This window comes from Pogoniulus pusillus, chromosome 37 (genome assembly GCF_015220805.1).
Source record: "Pogoniulus pusillus isolate bPogPus1 chromosome 37, bPogPus1.pri, whole genome shotgun sequence".
NCBI classification, from domain to species: domain Eukaryota; kingdom Metazoa; phylum Chordata; class Aves; order Piciformes; family Lybiidae; genus Pogoniulus; species Pogoniulus pusillus.
The window spans coordinates 9,410,286-9,430,554 of NC_087300.1; the positions used below are offsets into that span (position 1 = coordinate 9,410,286).

Below are 20,269 nucleotides of genomic sequence, written 5' to 3' on the forward strand. Positions count from 1 at the left end.
CTTGGTACCGGCAACAGCAGTGTTTCCTCCAGCTTTAATTCCGTGGCCTCTGCTTGCTACAGAGTGAAACCAGCTGCAAACAAGGAATTGCTTTCACAGGGGCGTACACAACTCCTGCGTGGAGTAGCTGAAAATCAATCTGATGCCTTAGAAATAGTGTTGGGTCAACTTTGACTATTTGCCTGTGCTAGACTGTCAGGCCTGCTCAGTCTGAACAGTGACATCTGACTTGACAGCAGGGGAGCCGTGTGTCATTCTGATCCTGATTTTAAAGGTGCACCCCCCCCTCAAATGCTGGTGCCTGCTGCTTTTGTGCACTGCTGCAGGGGGAGAGTCCTTTGGATGTCACACTTCTGCCCTTAGCTCCTCACCATGCTGAAAGGGAGCCTGAGTGCACTGTTGGTAGGATACGTCCTTACTCTACTGTGTTTTAGTCCCCTGGCAACTGGGATCGAGAATGCCAGTCCATGTTGTTGCACTCAGGATTGCTGCCATACCTTGACTCCTTTCCCCTCTTTCTTGACATCATTGAACTCAGCAGCAAAACTGCTGCAGAAACTCTTTTCGACCACTTTTGACTAATCTTGTGACCACAAGAAACCACTGTTGAGAGCACCTTTCGCTATCGCTGCAGCAGCCTGGCACTGAGCTTTCCTGGCTCTCGCATGTGTCTCCTGCCAGTCGGAGAGCTGCTGGAAACGTACTCTGGGAGGCCTGGCGCTCGCTGTGAGAGCCAGCGAAGGGTTAGCTTGCTCCTGGCGCTCATGGGAGCTCTGCTTGTGCCGCACGGCAGTGAGGGCCTCTGAGTGCAGAGCTGTGGCTCCCCGGGGCCATGCCGGAGATGTGTGGAGTTTGTCTCCGACAGCAGCTCAAGGCCCCTGCACCTGCCACCTAGCTGGCTTTGCTGCTCGCCTGCCAGACCCCGTGCGCTGAGAGCCCGCCCGGGGGCTGCTGGGGCTGTTCCCCTGCCGTCACACCGCAGCCTTTTACCCACCCTCCTCCGCCCGCGGCATCTGCGGCCGCGAAGCCTGCCGCTACACGGGGCCTGCGGGCACACCGAGCCACCGCAGGAACCGGCGCTGCGCCCCGACAGCCACCCCGGCCCCGCGGCCACCGCCGCGCCTAGCGCCCAGCCCCGCCCGGCCCCGCCCGGCCCCGCCCAGCGCCCAGCCCCGCCCAGCGCCCGGCCCCGCCCAGCGCCCGGCCCAGGGCAGCCGAGCCCACGGCTGGCCCCGCCCCGCCCGCTCCGCGCGGGGCACGCTGGGAGCGCCGCGCGCACCGCCCGCCAGCTTCCCAGGCTGCCCCGCGCCCGCCTGAATGGGGCAGAGGCAAGATGGCTGCCAGCGCGAGCGCGGCCGGCGGCGGCCTCTCGCTCTTCGAGTGCCCGAGCTGGTGAGAGCCGCCGGGGCCGGGGCCGGGAGCCGCGGGCCGGGGCCGTGCGCGGGGACTGCGGCCGAGCGCGGGTGCCCGCCGCGCCGGGGGAGCTGCGCGGGGCCGGGGAGCGTGGGGCGGGAAGGGCCGTGGGGCTGCGGCCGCCCGCCCGGGCCTGCGCTCCCCGGGCCCGCAGGGGTGCGGCTGGCAGGGGCTGCCTCTGGCAGGGGTGCGGCTGGCAGGGGCTGCCTCTGGCAGGGGTGCGGCTGGCAGGGGCTGCCTCTGGCAGGGGTGCGGCTGGCAGGGGCTGCCTCTGGCAGGGGCAGGCTCGGGGCGCATTCCCTGCGGGGGCATCCTTCGGCAGCGGCTGGCAGGGGCTGTCTCGGCGCCGCGCCACAGGGCAGCGCTGGGTGAAGCTCCGAACGCTGCCCGGAGGTGCCGATTCTCTTCCCGAGAGCCTAACACAGTGTGCGATGTGCTGCAGATTCCGTTCTCGGCTCAAGTTACCTATTCCGTTTGCGAAATCAGCCGGCTTGGATTTTTTTGTCGCGTTAAGATGTGAGGGCAAAGCAGTGTGCTGCTGAAGCAGGATCGGGTTCGTGGACAGGGCTGGTTTCAGACCCGCAGAAATGCTGGACGAGCTCTCTGGACATCACCCGGTCCAAGTCTGTGCTGACAGCACGGCCTTAGGTCAGGTTACCTGGGCCCTGTCTTTGGTTCGGGTTTTGTGATCCGTTGCTGCGTAGCTCTGTGCTGTGTACCCTTTGCTGTGGTGCCAGAACGCTGACGACTGAGGGCATGGCTGCAGGTTTAAATCGCACGCAAAAGGGCAGAGCACTGCAGCTGGAGCGCCAGGCCCTGTGGGGGGGAGCTGGCTGTGTGCATGCACGGCCGCAGGCTCCAGCTGCGTTGTCATCTGGTTTACACCGCTGGTCCCTTACCCTTCAATCTTCGGTGCACTGCTCAGTGAATGGATACTTAGCGAAGATGCTTGTGAATGTCTTCCCAAGTGCTTGCTGTAAGTAGTAGGAACATGTAACCCTCTACGGGGAAACAATTGCTGTGTAGCTCAGTGCTTTATTTGTACTGAACAAAGGCAGTAACAGATGTACAGGAGTGGAGCAGGTAAAGCCAGAAATTACCCAGTGGTAGCACTTTCTGGAACCTGACATTTGGAGTAGCATGTTTTTTTTGCCCTTGGTGCCTTTATACAACAGTGTTCATTCTGTTCAGTGGTGAATTTAGATGACTTTTGCCTTTGAAAGGTGTGGCCTGAACACCTGGAGAAGTCTAACCTGTGCAGTGCTTCCTTTCAATTGCCCACATGCTGTTGGTGCTGCTTTGCTAACCTGCAGGCTCTTGCACTACTTGTCAGGCTGCTGGAACGTTGGAGCAGGCTGCCCAGGGATGTGGTTGAGGCCACATGCCTGAAGATATTCGAGGTCAGACTTGACAGGGCTCTGGGCAGTCTGATCTAGTGGAGGATGTCCCTGCTGAGTGCAGAGGGTTTGGACTAGATGAGCTTTGGAAGTTGCTTCCAACCCAGACCTCTCTTGATTCTGCAGGGAAGGGCTGGCACAGCTGTAGCTGTGAGTGGGTCTTTAGCTACATACTGCCTGGCTTCTGGTACAGACAGCAGGGGCCTGCAGGCAGACAGTTTTCTTCACTCTGCTGCTGACCTGATTTGGGTTTGAAGCACAGCCTGTTGTGCTGAGTGCCAGAGGAATGAGGTGGATGAGTTGTCAGGGAGTTGATCCAAGCCTGATTTACACCTAGAAGTAAGAGAGTGATGTGTGGGTGCCAGGGCCTCTTTCATTCTAACTTTTCTAAGATTCTGGTAATCTGGTTTTTTGCAGCCTGTGTGGGCCTTTACCACAGCACTCTCAAATCCTTCTCAGGCCAAACAAGGCTTGCACAGGGACTCTGCATTCTAAGGAGGTTCCTTGTCCCATGTGGCTCTGTTGTGTGTGTGCACATTGCAATATTTTAGAGAGTGAGTTTGGGGAAACTCTGTGTTTTCATATTGGTGTCTTGAAAAACCTACCCCATGCAGCCTGATCTTAGTCCTGCTCTCATGCTCAGAGCTGACAGTTACTGTTGGTGAAAGAGTCCTTTTTGTGTGGAAAAACTTTGCATTTAAGACTCTTCTTGAAACAGCTCCTTTGTTGTTTCCTAAGTGTGAGGGAAAAAGGCAACAAAAAAAACAACAGCAGGACAACAAAATCAAACCACAAGGCGAAACAACAACAAAACTCCCACAGCAGGGAACACCCCCAGGAAAGCCCCCGAGTGTAGCAAGGAATGGTAATGGGCAGATTCCAGTTCCAGTGATTGTATTCTGCTAAATGGAGATGCCTGGGGAGTTGTGGCTGAGGTGTTCCACTGCCTCATCCAGCAGGGAGGAGGAGCTCTTCTACCAGGTGGATTTATTTACTTCTGGTTTATTTTCCTAGGCTGCACAAGCAGCAGAGTATGTTTCATGTTAAAGCTGTGCATGACCTCTGCTGGCATCTGCAGAACTACAGATTCCGGCTCACAGTTTTACAGTCCTTGTGTGCTGCAGAGCAAAGAGCACTTGGTGATGATGCTGAATCAGTGATGGGCCTGTCACAGCAAGGATTCTTCAAAGTGGTTTGCAGTAGCAGGCTTAGGCCAGTGGTATTGCAGGTTCTGACTACCAGAAGGTCCTGGTGTAAAGGTATCCTGCAGGATTCTTGATGTCTTATACAAGCACTGTGAAGTCTGTGCAGGTAGTGCTGTAGATCCAAGGGAGGCTGTGGATGTCCCCTCCCTGCAGGTCTTCAAGGCCAGGTTGGATGAGGCCTTGAGCAGCCTGGGCTAATGGAAAGTGTCCCTGCCCATGGCAGGGGAGTTGGAACTGGATGAGCTTTAAGGTCTCTTCCACCCCAACCCATTCTATGATTCTGTCATCCTCACAGGGAGAGCTTTGGGTGACAGAAAAACCAAGAAGCTGCAGAGAGTCTTCACGAGCAGCTTCTCATGAGGCTTCTCCTTCTGTAGTGAATTGTCTTCCACCTGCTCATGCTGCACTCAAACCCCCAGCCCTTACCCATCTGTTTGCTTCTCTGCCTCGAAGCAGAGCTGCCCTGGGGACAGCAAACACAGATCAGATGTGAAATCAATCTGAAGTGTAAAAACAGAGATAGTTTCTCTTTTCTGGTCTCTCAGTTGCTTCCTGTGCTGTTGAGTTTTGCCTTCCTTCTTGTATCTGTGCTTTCCTGGTTTGGACACTGGTTTAGTGTCCAGCTTCCAGAGGAGCCCCCTGCCCAGAAGTGCAGGGCTGTTGTTGGCTTTAAGTTCTGGCTTCGATGCAGTTTGTGCTGTTCCAAGTTACTTCTTCAGAGTCCATAAAACATTTATTCTTTGTTGTCTGTGTTTCCATCAGGACAAAGGAAGGATAACAAATGCTGGCTCAGTAGGGCTTGCTTCTGCCTGGGCTCTCACAAGGACGTTGGCTGTGCAGTTAAAGTTGGGATAGTTGGAATCAAGATGTTGCCAATGCTTTCAGTGGGTTCAAATCTACCTGTTCCATGAGATGAGAAAATGCCTTTAGGTAACCATTACTGACTCTGGGTTTATTAAGACTTCTTCATCACTTCTGAGACTATTTTAGTGAGTAAAAGTCATTTCCATGAGGTACAAATGCTCTAAGGCATCATTTTGAAGTGACCATTAGATGTTTAAGGGATACAATGAAGGGCAACAGAGCTGGTGAAGGTCTGGAGAACAGGGCTGGGGAGGAGCAGCTGAGGGAGCTGGGGGGGTTGAGTGTGGAGGAGGCTGAGAGGAGACCTCAATGCTCTCTACAGCTCCCTGAGAGGAGGCTGCAGTGAGGTGGGGGTTGGGCTCTTCTTCCTACTGCCAGGTGATAGAAGGAGAGGAAATGGCCTGAAATTGTGCCAGGGGAGGTTATGTTGGAAATCAGGAACAATTTCTTTGTTGATGGAGTGGTCAGGGACTGGCAGAGGCTGCCCAGGGAGGTAGTGGAGTCCCCATGGTGGGAGGTGTTCAAGAAACCTGTGACCATGGCTCTTGGGGACATGCTCTAAAGGCCGTGATAGGGTTGGTTGGACTGGGAAGTCTTTCCAACCCAAACAATTGGGTGATTCTGCACTGCTCATCTCTCTTTTCTCCTGGCTTAACCTGCCTGGTGAACTTTTCTTCACTCCATCTTGACCCACTCCATTTGTTGGGATGTGAAGCTTGTTCTGGAATGGACCTCACTTTCTAACTGAAGGCTTCAAAGGCAGCAGCTGTTCCTCTCTGCTCTTCCCAAGTGCTCATTGTACACAGGTCTCTGGAGAAGATGAGATCCTGAGCTCTGGAAGTTCCACCTTCTCCTTGAGGCTGGCCATGGAGCTGTGTACAGTAGTCACAGAAGCCAAGATTTTTAGGAAGTGGCTAAATTTAGACTTCTGAGTCCACATTTAGAACCCTCAATAGCTGACCTGATTTTAAAGTAACAGAGCGGTTTAAGTTGTCCCTTCTGTGTCCCTGTTAGCTGCAGCTCTACATCTCTCTAGCCTGGGCAGGCTGTGCTGCAGGGGGCTGCTCTGGGGGGCTGTTGGGTGTAGCTGCTGTAACCCAGCTGTGTGTGAACACTGAATTCAGCCTGTCCAGGGGGCACTGCCAGCTGCTAGACTTTGTTCTCTTACTGATTGATCCCAGGGGATCAGGGGCTTGGTTCTCTTTCTGAAAGGGTTTCTGTGTGTTCCTCAGTGTGCTCCTTTCAGGACCTTGGGTTTGCATTCCTCTGCTTGATTCTCTCTCCCTGGTGTTTGCCGTTCCTCCAGAGTTGTGCAGTAGAGAGTTTGTTAGTGGCAGACATAATCTACACCAATTCCCCCCAGAGTCACCCTGCTGGCATGCCCAGAGCAGTGGCCTGGCCTGGGGATCCCAAGGTGAGGCACACAGGAGGACTACAAGCAGGAATGTTGCTGCAGATCTTTTCACGCTCAGAGGCCTGCACTGTGACTTGTTTTGCTTCGCTTGTGTCCCTCTTGCTGTTAAGCTTTTTAAGCAGCTGCTGTCTTCCATAAGGCCACAAATCCATAGATGCAGCTGCTGTGGGAGAGCCTGAACTTCACTGTGTCCTGAAAGATTGTATTTTGAAAGTGCTGTTTGTTGAAGGCAGAGCAGTAGATGTGCTGTGTCTGCCAAAGGCTGACTTTGTGATGAACACACAGGAGGTGATCATTTTGGGACGCAGTGGAGGGGTTATTGGAGAGCCCTGAGTCGGTAAGGAATGGGCTTTGAAGCAGCAGTAGCAGCTGGGGTGGGCCTAACCCTTTCAGAGTTTTCTGTTGGTGACCTTAATGAAAGTAGCCAGAGTCTGCTTAGTGACACAGGCATGAGCAGCAGGGAGGCCAGAGCATTATCCAGGCCTTTTTGGTGTAATTTAGACAGCAGAACAGTAGAAGCAAGGTAAAACTAAGATACAGAAAATGGAATACAGAGACTAAGACCAAGAACTTCTCAGAGCCCAGAAGCACAGCAGTCAGCAGTGAAAGGACACAGGCTCATGTCTGGAGGTAAAGCTCTGCTGACACAGGTGCATAGGTTAAGCACAGCGACCAGCAGTGACCAGGAACAGGTCACTGCTCAAAAATAAATGCAGGACTTGCTCTGTAAGGCAGGGAGGAGTCAGTGCAGCTGCAGAAGGCACTGATGCAAATGTGCACATGTGGAGGTCTGTCCAGGCTCCAGTGCTGTCAGTGGCTTCATCTCAGCCAGTGACATGGGCAGTGGCACCCTCACAGCAGGTTTCCTGATGACACCAAGCTATGTAGTGCTGAAGTCACGTGGGGCAGGAATAGCATCCAGAGGGATCTTGTCAGGCTTGAGAAGTGACCAGTGCCAGCTGCAGCAGGTCCAAGTGCAGGGATCCTGCAGCTGGGTGAGGCCAAGCTCAAGCACAAATCCAGGCTGGGTGCAGAGTGGGTTCAGAGCAGCCCTGAAGAAAGAGCCTTGGGGCTGTTGCATGCTGAGCAGCTCCCCAGGAGCCAGCAGTGCCCTCCTGCAGCCCAGCAGGCAGCTGTGTGCTGGGCAACAGCCAGAGGAGTGTGGGCAGCAGGGCAGGAGAGGGGATTGTGTCCCTTGATTCTGCTCTGCTCAGACCTCATCTCCAATCCTGCCTCCAGCTCTGCTGTCCCCAGCAGGAGGAGAACTCAGAGCTGCTGGAGAGAGGCCAGAGGAGGCCACAAAGATGAGCCAAGGGCTGCAGCAGCTCTGCTGTGAGCATAGGCCGAGGGGGCTGGGGGGGTGCAGCCTGCAGAGGAGAAGGCTCCAGGGGGAGCTCAGAGCTGCTGCCAGTGCCTGAAGGGATCCTGCAGGAAGGCTGTAGAGGGACTTTGCATCAGGGTGTCTGAGCCAGGCTGGGGGGGGAATGGTTTGGAGCTGAGGAAGAAGTTCTTCAGTGTGAGGGTGGTGAGAGCTTGGCCCAGGCTGCCTGGGGAGGCTGTGGCTGCCTCCTGCCTCGGGGTGTTTCAGGCCAGGCTGGATGAGGCCTTGAACAAGCAGTCTAGTTGAGAGGGGTCCCTGCCCATGGCAGGGGGATTGGAGTGGCTGATCTCTGAGGTCCATTCCAACCTGAGCCATTCTAGGATCCTCTGACACTTAACAAAGCTGAGATCAAACTGAAACAGACACAGTGGGGAAATGCACTGCTGGGGAAGCAGCAGCCTTGCTTTTGCAGACCAGAGCTTCAGCTGCCTGTCCAAACAGGGCTGGGGCTGGGAGGATTTTAAACTGTTTTTAATAGCTGAAGGGAAAGAACAAAAAATGTAGAATGGAGATGAAATAATTCAATCACAACTTCAGGGTGGAAATCTAAGTGTCAGAATGACAGGGCTCTGGATCAGCTGCCTGGTAGGCATAAAGGTTACAGTCTTGGCTTCTGTTAACTTGATTCCTTCAGGTAAATCACACTCCAGCAGAGCTGCCCTCCCTCTGGAAGTGTGCCAATTGTCCTACATTGTCATTGCATTTCACTACCTAAGGATTCCTATTCCTATGCATTTGGTGATGTCATGAAACCTGTAGCTCTCTCCAGCAAAATATTTATGGTCCTGCTCTGAGGAGCTACATTTTGTGTCTAAGCTCCACATTCCACTGTATTCCATGGAGACTTTAGCCCTCAGTCAGTAACCAAGGGAGCCCAGGGGAGCCAGCGAGATCTGGGACTGTGCTGAACTGCCTTGTCATGAGGAGGCTTCCCCACTGCTGAGGTGAGGCTGGGCAAAGGCTTTAATGCAAGTGGAATGCTTTGTGCAGTTGAAGCAGCCCCATCTCTGAGCAGGGACCTTCCATGAAGTGCTTCTCCAGCACAGCCATGGGTTGTGCTCAGCTAAGGTCTGTGGTGATCCTTAACTGCGTTGCTCATGGCTAGCAGGTTGGCAAGTGTGACCCCAGTCCTTCTGAGAGCAGAGGAGATCATAAATCATGGAATCACAGAATGGTCTGAGTTGGAAGGGACTTTGAGCATCATCTAGTTGCAACTTTGCCATGGGCAGGGACCCCTCCTACTAGACCAGGTTGTTCAAGCCCTTACCCAAGTGCCTGCCACCAACCTGCCCTGGTTTTTGAAGTTCAAATGGCCTGACACCCTGTTACCTCCAGACAAAATAAAGTTGGCCAGCTCTGTATCCAGACCCTGCCTCCCATTCTGTGTGAGCTGGAAGAATTGCCCAGAGGGTTCTGATCGTGTCTTTGCCTTGCTGAAGTGAGGGTGCCTCAGCAAGTTCTGGTGCCAGCCTGGTCTCAGTTCCTGCTGTGGCCTGTGTCTCGTTTCCATTGCTGAGGCACAGCAGCAGCATCTTTGTGTTCAGCCAGCATCTTGGGAAGATGAGGACTTTCCTTTAGTCTCATTTCTATCTACAGAAAGGACCTCAGACTTGCTGTATGAAGTAAAAACAACAACCCAGAGGGTTTTCTATCACGCTGTGGTAGTGACCAACAACTTCTGTGTCAGCTTGGAGTGTTCCATCTGCCCCTCCACCTTCCAGGCGTTTGGCTGTCAGAAGCAAAGGGATGCTGTGAGCTGAGGGCTCTGCCTGGGAGCTTGTGCTCACCAGCTCACACCAGGCCTCATTCCACACATTTTCTAGTTCTTCTTTATTAATTCACCCTAATTCCCAAAGCTGAGGGACAGTTTATGAAAGGCTCTCCCTTGCCGACCCAGGGCTCCTTCCTTGCTTCAGGAGATAATGAGCGCCCTGGTTCTGTGGCATTCATTAGGAGCACAAAGGCAAGGAATGCTTGTCCAGCTTCTCTCCAAGCCTCTGGTGTCATGCACTCCAGCTTTTGTCCCCATACATGAAGCCTTGCATGCTGGTTCTCATCTTGTGTCCTTCCCAGCAAGAGAATCACAGAATCAGTCAGGGTTGGAAGGGACCACAAGGATCATCGAGTTCCAACCCCCCTGCCATGGGCAGGGACACCCTACCCTAGAGCAGGCTGCACACAGCCTCAGCCAGCCTGGCCTTAAACACCTCCAGCCATGGGGCTTCAACCACCTCCCTGGGCAGCCCATCCCAATCTCTCACCACTCTCCTGCTCAACAACTTCCTCCTCACGTCCACTCTGAACCTCCCCAGCTCCAGTTTTGCTCCATTCCCCCCACTCCTGGCACTCCCTGACAGCCTCAAAAGTCCCTCCCCAGCTTTTTTGTAGGCTCCCTTCAGATGCTGGAAGGCCACAAGAAGGTCACCTGGGAGCCTCCTCTGCTCCAGCCTGCACAGCCCCAACTCTTTCAGTCTGTGCGCACAGCAGAGCTGCTGCAGCCCTCTGAGCATCCTCGTGGCCCTGCTCTAGCATCTCCACATCCTTCTTGTAATGGGGGCTCCAGAACTGGATGCAGAACTCCAGCTGGGGTCACAGCAGAGCTCATGCAGCATTCCAGGTGGGAAAACATCCTATTTTTGTAGTTCTCTTTCCTGTGATGTCTTTGCTCTGTCCAACATCTGGGCATACACTGCCCAGGACACAGCTTTCTCTGCAGATGGTTTCCAGCCACTCTGCCCCCAGCCTGGAGCTTTCATGAGGTTGTTGTGAGCCAGGTGCAGGACCCAGCCCTCGGCCTTGTTGGATGTCATACAGTGGGCCTCAGCCTGGCCTGGGCCCTCTGCAGCACAGCCACACTCCCTCCCAGCTTAGTACCCTCCACAGACTGGCTGAGGCTGCAGTAAGTCTCCTCATCCAGATCACTGCTAAAGGCATCACAGAGCCTGTCCCCAGCACTGAGCCCTGGGGAGCACCAATGGCTGCTGTGGCCAGCAGGGCAAGGGAGATGATTCTGCCCCTCCATTCTGGTGAGACTTCACTTTGAGCACTGTGTCCAGTTCTGGAGCCTCTATTACAGGAAGGATCTGCAGGTGCTGGAAGGTGTCCAGAAAAGGGCTGCGAGGACGATCAGAGGGCTGGAGCTGCTCTGCTGTGAGGACAGGCTGAGAGAGTTGGGGCTGTGCAGTCTGGAGAGGAGAAGGCTCTGAGAAGACCTTAGTGTGGCCTTGCAGTGTCTGAAAGGGGATACAAGAAAGCTGGGGAGGGACTTTTTAGGGTGTTGGGTGGTGATAGGACAGGGGAGAATGGAGCAAAACTAGAAGCAGGTAGATTGAGATTGGATGTTAAGAAGTTCTTCAGCATGAGTGTGGTCAGACACTGACACAGGTTGCCCAGAGAGGTGGTGGAAGCCTCATCCCCAGAAATCTTTAAGGCCAGGCTGGGTGTGGCTCTGAGCAACCTGATCTAGTCGAGTGTGAGGTGTCTCTGCCCCTGGCATAAGCGTTGGAACTGGATGGGTCTTGAACCCTGACACTTCTGTGACTCTGCTCCTGGGCTTTTTTCCTGTATTTCAAAAGTAGCTGAGATCAGAGTAAATGCAGCAGCAGGAGTGACCCTGAAATCAGAGGAGGTAATGAAGATCCAGAGATTGCAAATGTCAGAAGATGACCACTGAGCAGGATTCAGTTTCCACAAGAGGAAGGTGGTTGTGTTGGAGCACTTGGGAGCTTTCCTATGACCTGAGCAGGTATGCTGAGGACATGGCTATGGTGACTGCAGGACAGGCTGGCCACCGAGTTCCAGGAAGAGACCGCTGAAAAGCAGAGGGCAGGCTGAGGAAGTGAGCACAGTTGCTTGTAGAGTTAATGTCTTGAAAGGCTTGCCTGTTTGGAAGAGGAAAGCAGCTTTGGTTTGCTCAGGCTGGAGTTGTGCTGCAGAGCACCTAGAGCTTGGTAATTTCAGTACAGTGGGGAAAACAGATCTGGCAGTGCTCAGGAGCAGCAAGAGAAAGCACTGAGAAGTGGACATGAGGCCATGCATGGAGCCTGCCTTCCCGTGGCAGAGGAGTGCTGGGATCTGAGGGGACCACAGGAAGGCAGCAGCTGCACTGGAGTGACTGCAGCTGGCCTGGGTGGCTTCCTTGGGAACACTTTCACTTGCTGGTTTTCCTCCCATGCCACCATGATCCCCCTCCCAGAATGCAGTCACCATGTTAGCAGGTAGCTCTGGAGCTTTGCACCCTCTGCTTTTGCTGCTGCTGTTTGTTGAGCCAAAAGAGCAAGAATCACTCTCAGCCATATCCCTCTAAACACAGTCTTGTTAAGGGGGCTTGTGCAAGGGCCAAGTGGCATATTGGAGAAGAGCCAGAGAGATCTGCACAGGCAGTGTAGTGGCTTTGGAGCAAGAGCAGTGCTTGTGTGAGCCTTCAGAAAAACTCAGTAGGAATTCCACTGGCTGTGTGTGAAGTTACCTAGGGAAGTGTGTCTGGAGTAACCCAGTGACCTGAGGAGGCTGAAGAAGCCTGCAGGTTGTAAGGCACATCCCAGGAACACAAACTTCTATATTTATCTGCTCAGCCAGCTTCAGTGACAAGTGGAAGATTGCTGCCCGTTGTTGCTGTCCCCTGGCTGTGCCCCGTGCAGCCAGCAGAGCAGCAGGTGGGAGTGTGATCTGCGCTGCAGGTGTTCCCCAGGAGGGCAGCAGCGTAGCCAAGAACTGGGCCACTGCCTAGAAGGTTGGCAGCAGCAGAGCTGTTACCAGGGCAGAGGCACTCCAGATGCTCAGAGATCTGAGCAGAAGACCATCTGCACTCAGCAGACAAAGATCACAGGATGGCTTGAAGGGAGCTGTGGAGATCTTCAAGTCCAACCTCTGCCAGAGCAGGAGCAGAGAATCTAGAGCAGGTCACACAGGAACACCTCCAGGCAGGGCTGGAAAGGCTCCAGGGAAGGAGACTCCACAGCCTCTCTGGGCAGCCTGTGCAGGGCTCTGGACCCTTCCACTCAACAAGTTCTTCCTCATGCTGAGCTGCAGCTTCCTGTGCTGCAGTTTCCATCCCTTGCCCTTGTCCTATCCCAGGCACAGGTGAGCAAAGCCTGTCCCTTTCCCTCCCTCCCTGGCCTCAGCCCTCAGGTATTTACAGCCATTGCTGAGATCCCCTCTTAGCCTTCTCCTTTCCAGACTCTCAGCCTCTCCTCCTCAGGCAGTGCTCCAGGCCTGCAGCATCCCTTGGACTCTCTCTAGTAGACCCCTGTCCCTCCTGAACTGGGAAGCCCAGACCTGGGCACAGTACTCCAGATGTGGTCTCACCAGGGCAGAGTAGAAGGGGAAGAGAATCTGTCTTGCCCTGCTGGCCACACTCTTCTTCATGCTCCCCATGCAGAACTTGCTGCCCACCAGCACTGCCAGGTGCTTCTCTGCAGGCTGCTCTCCAGCAGATCACCTCCCACCCTGTACTGGTGCAGTTTCTTCCTTCCCAGGGGCAGGACTCTGCACTGGTCCCTGTTGAGCCTCATGAGTTCCCCTTTCCCAGCTGTGCAGGGAAGGGCACATTGATGGCACAGTCATGTCCTGCCTTTGGGCACTGTAAATACCAAACCTGCTTTTGTTGCTGCCAATCCTCCTAGGTTGCCCTGCACGTTGGCATTGTTTTGCTGGGCACTGCCCAGAGCCCTGTGCTCACTCTGCCCCAGTGGCAGTCACACTGCCTGACTGGTGAAGCTGCTTCACAGAGAGCAGGGATGGAGCTGTAGGGCTGGGGGTGCTGAGCTGCTGCTGTTGGTTTGGGAATTTGGTGAATGTACAGGGTTAACACTGCAGGGGGAGTAACCCTGAACCTCACCCTCGGGGTCTTCACCCCTCCCCAGGGGTGGGTCTGAACACCACCAGGTAATGGTTCGCCCACTCCCCCCTTCCTGTCCCATAAGAGCAGGGGGACTGCCTGTTCCTCTCTCTCTCTTGCCCTGCACCGCATCTCTCCCTCTGCCTCACTCCTTTCCCTGCACACCCCGAGGCAGACAGGAGGCAGCCAAAGCCACCAGCACACACTCGGGTTGTATTTATGCCTTTTGTATTTTGCTGTTTTCCCTTCCCTATCCTTTGTAAACTTCCCTACCTCAGATACCCTTCTAAGTTATTGTTAAACTCTCCCTTTTAACTTCCTAATTGAGTGAGATTGATTTATTTGGGTGTGTTTATCTCTCTCCCTATATCTAATCCCTTCCTTTGGGAAAGGAGGGGGAAGAGGGGAGGGCACTCTACAAATTGTTATTGGGTCTATCAAATTTATTGGAGTCTCTGGGAATTTTAAGTAGAACATTGGAGAAGAGTTGCAGTGTCATGGGGTGGAGGTGTCACTGCCATCTAACACTGGTAGCTGTGGTGGTGGGAGAGGTTGGCCACAGAGTGAATGTGGGGACATTGGCTAGTGGCCAATGTTTCTACTGTGTCACAGCAGCTGTGGAGCCCTTCTATGTTTTCTGCCGTGTCCAGTCCTAGAGAGGATGGATGGTAGAGGCTCCCATTCCTTTTAGCAGCTAAGGGTAGAGAACTGCTGTTTGGAAAGTAGCAGGAGAAAGCTGAGCCATTCCTTTAGCAAACAGTCCCAGCCTGTCCCTTTCTCCACTTGTTAGCCTCTTCCTGGCTTCACATCATGTTCTCCTGACAGGTCCTGCCGCTGGGCCACAACAACCCCTTGGTGAGCTGCAGACCTGGGGATGTGTGGTTGGAAAGCTGCAGCTTGGATAAGGACCTGGGGGTGTTGGTTGGCAGTCACTGAACATGAGCCAGCAGTGCCCAGGTGGCCATCAGGCCAATGGCATCCTGGATTGGGCTAGAAACAGGGTGGGCAGGAGGGGATCATCACCCTGTGCTCAGCACACACCTGTGTCCTGCTCTGGGCCACTCACTCCAGGAAGAACATTGAGGAGCTGCAGCCTGTCCAGAGGCTGAAGAGGGGCCTGGAGCAGCTGGGGGTGAGAAGGGCCTGAGGGAGCTGGGAGTGTTGAGGCTGAAGCAGAGGAGGCTGAGGGCAGAGCTCATTGCTCTCTGCAGCTCCCTGCAGAGAGGTTGCAGTGAGGAGGGGGAAGCCTCTGCTGCTTGCTGCCAAGGGACAGGGGCAGGGGAAATGGTTCCAGGCTGCCCCAGGGGAGGCTCAGGATGGAGCTCGGGAAATATTTCTGCACTGGAAGAGTTCTCAAACCTTAGCTCAGGCTGCCCAGGGCAGGGCTGCAGTCCCCATCCCCGGGGGTGTTCAGGCAGCTGTGGAGCTGAGCTCAGGGACATGGCTTGGTGGTGACTCTGCAGTGCTGGGTCAGGGTTGGAGTGGATGAGCCTGGAGAGCTTTTCCAGTCAGATGTGTTCTGTGATTCTCTTAGGAGCTGCTCTGTTCCTTTTATAAAGGAGCTGTTTTTCACCTGGAGAAGTAAAGCTGGAAGTGCCTCATGTGCTGTTAGCTTAATTCTTCCCATGAGCAATCGCAGTTTGTGTGTGGCCAGGAGCAGTCTGCCAGGGGAAAAGGAACTGCAGATGCTTTTGTATTCCCCCCAAACAGTTCTACATGGTTGTAGGTTGGGTCTGTAGCTCTAACAGAGTGTTAGCTCCAGTGCTTTTATTAAATATTTTGATACTTTATTTTCCTTTCTTTGTTTTCCAGGGCAGGAAAACCACCACCTGGCCTACATCTGGATGTAGTCAAAGGAGACAAACTCATTGAGGTATGAAAATGGAGTTTGTGTGCATTTGGTGTACCCTAGACACAAGCACCACCAGTAGAACACTTCCCAGAATTTTCTGCTCTCACTCACAAGTATTTTCTTTCTCTCAGGTTCTTGATGTTCAAATCATTTTGGTGTACTCTGAAACTTCATTCTGAAGGGAATTTTCCTTCCCTGTATGCCAAGGAGCTCTCACACTGGGCAGTTAGAGGCAGTATTTGAGAGGACACAAAACTGCAGTGCTCAACTAGCAGTGACACTTTGATTCCTGAACATGAAACCTGTCCCAGTAAGAGAAAGGGGAAAAGAAAATGTTTATAAGGGAAACTTCATAATTTGCAGAGCTTTATTGCTTCAAAACTTCATTTTGAACTGAAGCTGACCTTTTGTTTCCTGCAAGATGCTTCTAGAGGAGGTATCAGACTGCAGCCAGAACTTAGGAACTGCAGGAGCAGAAACTGAGACAACCCAGGGAAAGAAATCTCAGGGACAAAAGAATGGCATTCCTGGCTTTGTGCTGCTGGTTTGTGACAGCAGCCAAGCCAGGTCACTTGGTGGTGCCGTGGGCCTGGCACTCTGTACCTCACAGGATTCTTGCCCTGTCCCACAGCCAAGAGCACTGTGATTTTTTTTTTCTCCTCTCACGTGGTGGATCTGCAGACTGCGTTGTGATTGGCACAGGCACACCAAGGGACTTCTGTTACAGCAGAATGTGTCTCAGGTGCTCCACCTCACCCTCCACCTCGGCTTTTGTCATGTGTCACACAGAAGCTTGTAAATAAAAAGCTCTTTAACCTGGTTGACAAGAGAGGACCCAGGCTGGGGACTCCTAACTTGCAATGCACTGAAACAGAGAAGTGTTTCTGGGCAGCAGAAGTCTGCAAAGCCAAGCCAACATTTCTGAACAGAAACTTGGAAATGAGCTCAGTGTTGGAAAGGTTTTATTGAGAGCCTCATGGATGGTTTGCTTAAAGATCAGCCAGCTCCAGCCCCCTGCCATGGGCAGGGACACCTCCCACCAGCACAGGTTGGCTCAGGGCCTCATCCAGCCTGGCCTTGAACACCTCCAGGGAGGGGACATCCACAGCCTCCCTGTGCAACCTGTGCCAGTGTCTCACCACCTTCACTCTCAAGAATTTCTTCCTCATCTCCAGTCTAAATATTCTGATAGCTTCAAACGTGGCTGGATTTTCATGTATGCTGCCACAGGAGCATTGCTCAGTGTCAGCTGTTCCTTCTTCTGGTGTCCAGCCAGAGAGGTGCACTGGTTTGGGTAAGTTCCCAGCATGTGCTTTGCCACAGGGCCTAAGCCAAAAACCAGGAAAATGCTTTTCTTCATGGCTCACTGCTGTTGATTTTGCAGACTGGAGAGGGCCTCTTACTCTGGATCTACACAGAACCACAGAAACATTCCAGTTCACCAAGTCCAACCTATGTCCCTGCTCTGCAAGGTTCACCTTAAACCATGTCCCCAAGCACCACATCCAAACGACTTCTAAACACACCCAGGGCTGGGGACTCCACACCTCCCTGGGCAGCTCAGTCCAGTCCCTGACCACTCTTGCTGGGAAAAAAACCTTCCTAATGTCCACTCTAAACCTGCCCAGTGGCAGCCTGAGGCCATTCCCTCTTGCTCTGTCACTAATGACCTGTGAGCAGAGCCCAGCAGCAGCCTCTCTGCAACCTCCTTTCAAGTGGCTGCAGACAGCAGTGAGCTCTGCCCTCAGGCTCCTCTGTTTCACACTACCCATCCCCAGCTCCTTCAGTCTCTCCTCATCAGATTTATTCTCCAGGCCCTTCACAGCTCCCTTGCCCTCTGCACTGGCTCCAGCACCTCCACTTCCCTCTGGTACTGAGCTGCCCAACACTGCACACAACACTCGAGCTGTGGCCTCACCGGAGCAGAGTACCAGGGGACAATCCCCTCCCTGCTCCTGCTGGACACAGCATTGCTAACCCCTGCCAGGATGCCTTTGGCTTTCTTTGCCACCTGGGCACACTGCTGGCTCTTACTGAGTTGATTGTCTGTTACACCCCCTAGGTCCCTGTCAGCTAGGCAGAAGACACAGAAAACTGGAAGAGTCAGTCCTGAGCAAAGAGCTCTGCTCTCAGCCTGAATTGGAGTGCAGTTTGGTACTAACACACATCTAGAGCTGCTCAAGGCATGTCTGAGCTCACAGCTGACCTTCACTGGCCCTTGCTAGGCACTGTAGCTTTCAAACCCTTGACTTTGTCCTTGTCTTCAGATCAGGGACCATGGATTCTGTGTCTCCTGGTACTGTGACACCTTCAGAGTCATTTTCAGTGTCAGAGGGCCTCTCAGCTCAGCCTCCTCACTGCTATGGTAGCAGGAGCATCTGCTGTGAGGCTTGTGCTTGGCACTGGCTTTCCATCATTTCTTTCAGGCCATGTAGTGAGGTTCAGAGAGCAAAGCAGTGACCTCAGGTGGTTAAGCATGTGGCAGGTGGTCAGACACAATGCAGCTTTCCCACCTAGGAGACTCTGAGGTTTTTTCTTGTTGTGTTTCCTTTGGAGTTTTGAGCTTACAGAGCCTTAGGGTGAAAGAGTTTGCATGGAGCTCTGTGCTGAATTCATCCTCAGGTGCTTGGCAAATGGAGATGATGGAGCCCTGACCAGGACTGAAAAAAGGCAGCAAAATGCCATATGAAAGCTGAGGATGAACCACTGGTTTTGGGAATGGCTGGGAAAGTTGGAACATCATCCTGCTGGCTGGGCTGCTCAGAGCTTTTGGACCTGCCAGAGGCCCAGTTTGGTTTTGTACGGCTCGGGGTCCCTGTGTGTTGTGCCAGTAGGTGGTACAGGCATCCTGCTGCCCTCTCAGTAACCTCCAGGAGGCTCTTTTTGCTGCTGTGCAGCTTGCTGGTGACAGCCATTGCTAGTCTGCAGTCCAGGTGCTCCCAGGTTCAGCAGAGGATGTGCTCTGTGCTTCACCCAGAGTGGCTGCAGTTGGTGTCTTACCTGCTGACTGTGCTCAGTGCTGCCAGTCTGCCCTGGCTGTGTCCCACGGTGAGCAGGGGCAGGTCCCTGTCTGCAGCTCAGAGCTCTCCTTGCTGTCGTGCCCCTGCCTGCTGAGCAAGAAGAAGGCCTTGCTTGGAGGGCAGGTTCAGCAGCACACTGCAAGCAGGAGATGGCTGTGGGGGTCACATGAAGCAGGGTGCTGGGTGTGTGAGGAGCTGAGCAGCAGCTCTGGGCCCTCTGCTTCCCTCCTTGGTACACCTGGCAAATGGTGCTTCAGTGGTGTGTCTTAGGCAGGCAGCAGCAACCGGGGAAGAACATTCCTGTGGGCTCCCTGGTTCAAGGACAGGGACTTGCTGCAGGGGGGATTGGAACACCTCTGATGGGGAGAGGCTTTCATCTGGAGAAGAGCAGGCTGGGTTGGGGGTCTCATCGATGCTGATCAGTACCTCAGGGGTGGGGGTCAGGAGGATGGGGTCAGGCTTTGTTCAGTGATGCCCGACGACAGGCAGTGGGCACAGACTGGACCATCAGAGGCTCCGGCTGAACATGAGGAGGAGCTTCTTTCTGTAAGGGTGTCAGAGCACTGAAGCAGGCTGCCCAAAGGTGGCACTCTCCATCTCTGGAGACATTCAGAACCCTCATGGACACGTCCCTGTGTGACCTTCTGTAGGTGACCCCCTTGGCAGAGGGATGGGACTGGATGATCTCCAGGGGTCCCTTCCAACCCCCTCCAGTCTGTGATTCTTGTGGATTGCTGAGCACTTGATACTAACCAAGCCATCTGTGTCCCAGGTCTTGTGCAGAGGCCAGAGGTACACCTTGTGATTGCTGGGTCTGAAAAGTGCAACACTAAAGCAAGCCATGAAGTGTTTAAGCTCAGTGTGTGAAGGATGACACTGGGTTATAGCTCAGAGGCACAGAACAGCTTGGAAACATCATCTCAAAGTACAGGCAAGGCTTCCTGATGGATGTGTCCTTGCAGTGTTTCCAACCTATGAATTCATTTCTGTCCTTGCAGAGTCTCCTGCAGCTCTGCCCAGTGTAAATGGTGGTGGTTTGTGCCTGGTGCTGGTGGTGGGGTTTGGGTGCTGGTGCTTTGTGCCTAGTGGGAGCAAATGAAAAATTGGAGGACATTTCTTTTGGTTCAGGTGTGGAAAACAGCAAGAAATGGATGGACCAACTTTTAGGGTACTTGAAATGTTGAGGTCACTGCTTGCAGAGCTGAGCACTGAAATATGGAGTAAGGAATCACCTTCTGAAGGTCGACTCTCACAGAGTCACAGATTGCATCAAGTTGGAAGGGACCCTCAAGGGTCATCTTGTCCAACCCCCTGCAGGCAGCAGGGACATCTCCAACTAAAGCAGGGCCACGTCAAGTCTTGAATGTCTCCAGGGATGAGGCCTCCACCACCTCCCTGGGCAGCCTGTGCCAGTCTCTCCCCACCCTCACTGTGCACAACTTCTTCCTGCTGTCCAACCTAACTCTGCCCTGCTCCAGATCCAAACCACTGCCCTTAGCCTATCGCCACAGGCCCTTCTGAACAGTCCCTCTCCAGCTCTCCTCTAGCCCCTTCAGATACTGGAAGTCTGCTCTGAGGTTTCCCTGGAGCCTTCTCTCCTCCAGACTGAGCAGCCCCGACTCTCCCAGCCTGTCCTCACAGGGGAGGTTCTTCAGCTTCTGATCTCCTCTGTGGCTTCCTCTGGACCTCTCCAGCAGTTCCATGTCCTTGTGCTGTGGGTACTGGAGCTGGACAGAGTGCTCCAAGTGGGGTCTCAGCAGAGCAGAGAGGCAGAATCCCCTCCCTGGCCTGCTGGTCACCAGCTGCTTGGTTTCACAGAACTTCTTGAAATTCAGTATCTGGTGGTGCCAGTTGCCTCAGAAGTTACTTGATGCAGTTGTGGGG

The 20,269-nt window shown here is 53.8% G+C and overlaps 1 protein-coding gene and 1 non-coding gene across 2 annotated transcripts in view; both read left to right on the forward strand.

The window, feature by feature from the left end:
• The first annotated feature begins 1,281 nt into the window (after nucleotides 1-1,281).
• PPP1R8 (protein phosphatase 1 regulatory subunit 8) overlaps nucleotides 1,282-20,269 on the forward strand; it is a 28,630-nt gene continuing 9,642 nt past the window's right edge. Inside the window, exons 1-2 of the mRNA XM_064172857.1 lie at nucleotides 1,282-1,392; nucleotides 15,326-15,386. Coding sequence (XP_064028927.1) covers nucleotides 1,334-1,392; nucleotides 15,326-15,386 — 120 coding nt within the window. The 5' untranslated portion in view covers nucleotides 1,282-1,333. The remainder of the gene's footprint in view (nucleotides 1,393-15,325; nucleotides 15,387-20,269) is intronic.
• On the forward strand, nucleotides 19,122-19,287 carry LOC135191020 (small Cajal body-specific RNA 1). The gene has a single exon (XR_010308710.1). It is a non-coding gene; the product is annotated as a small Cajal body-specific RNA 1 (non-coding RNA).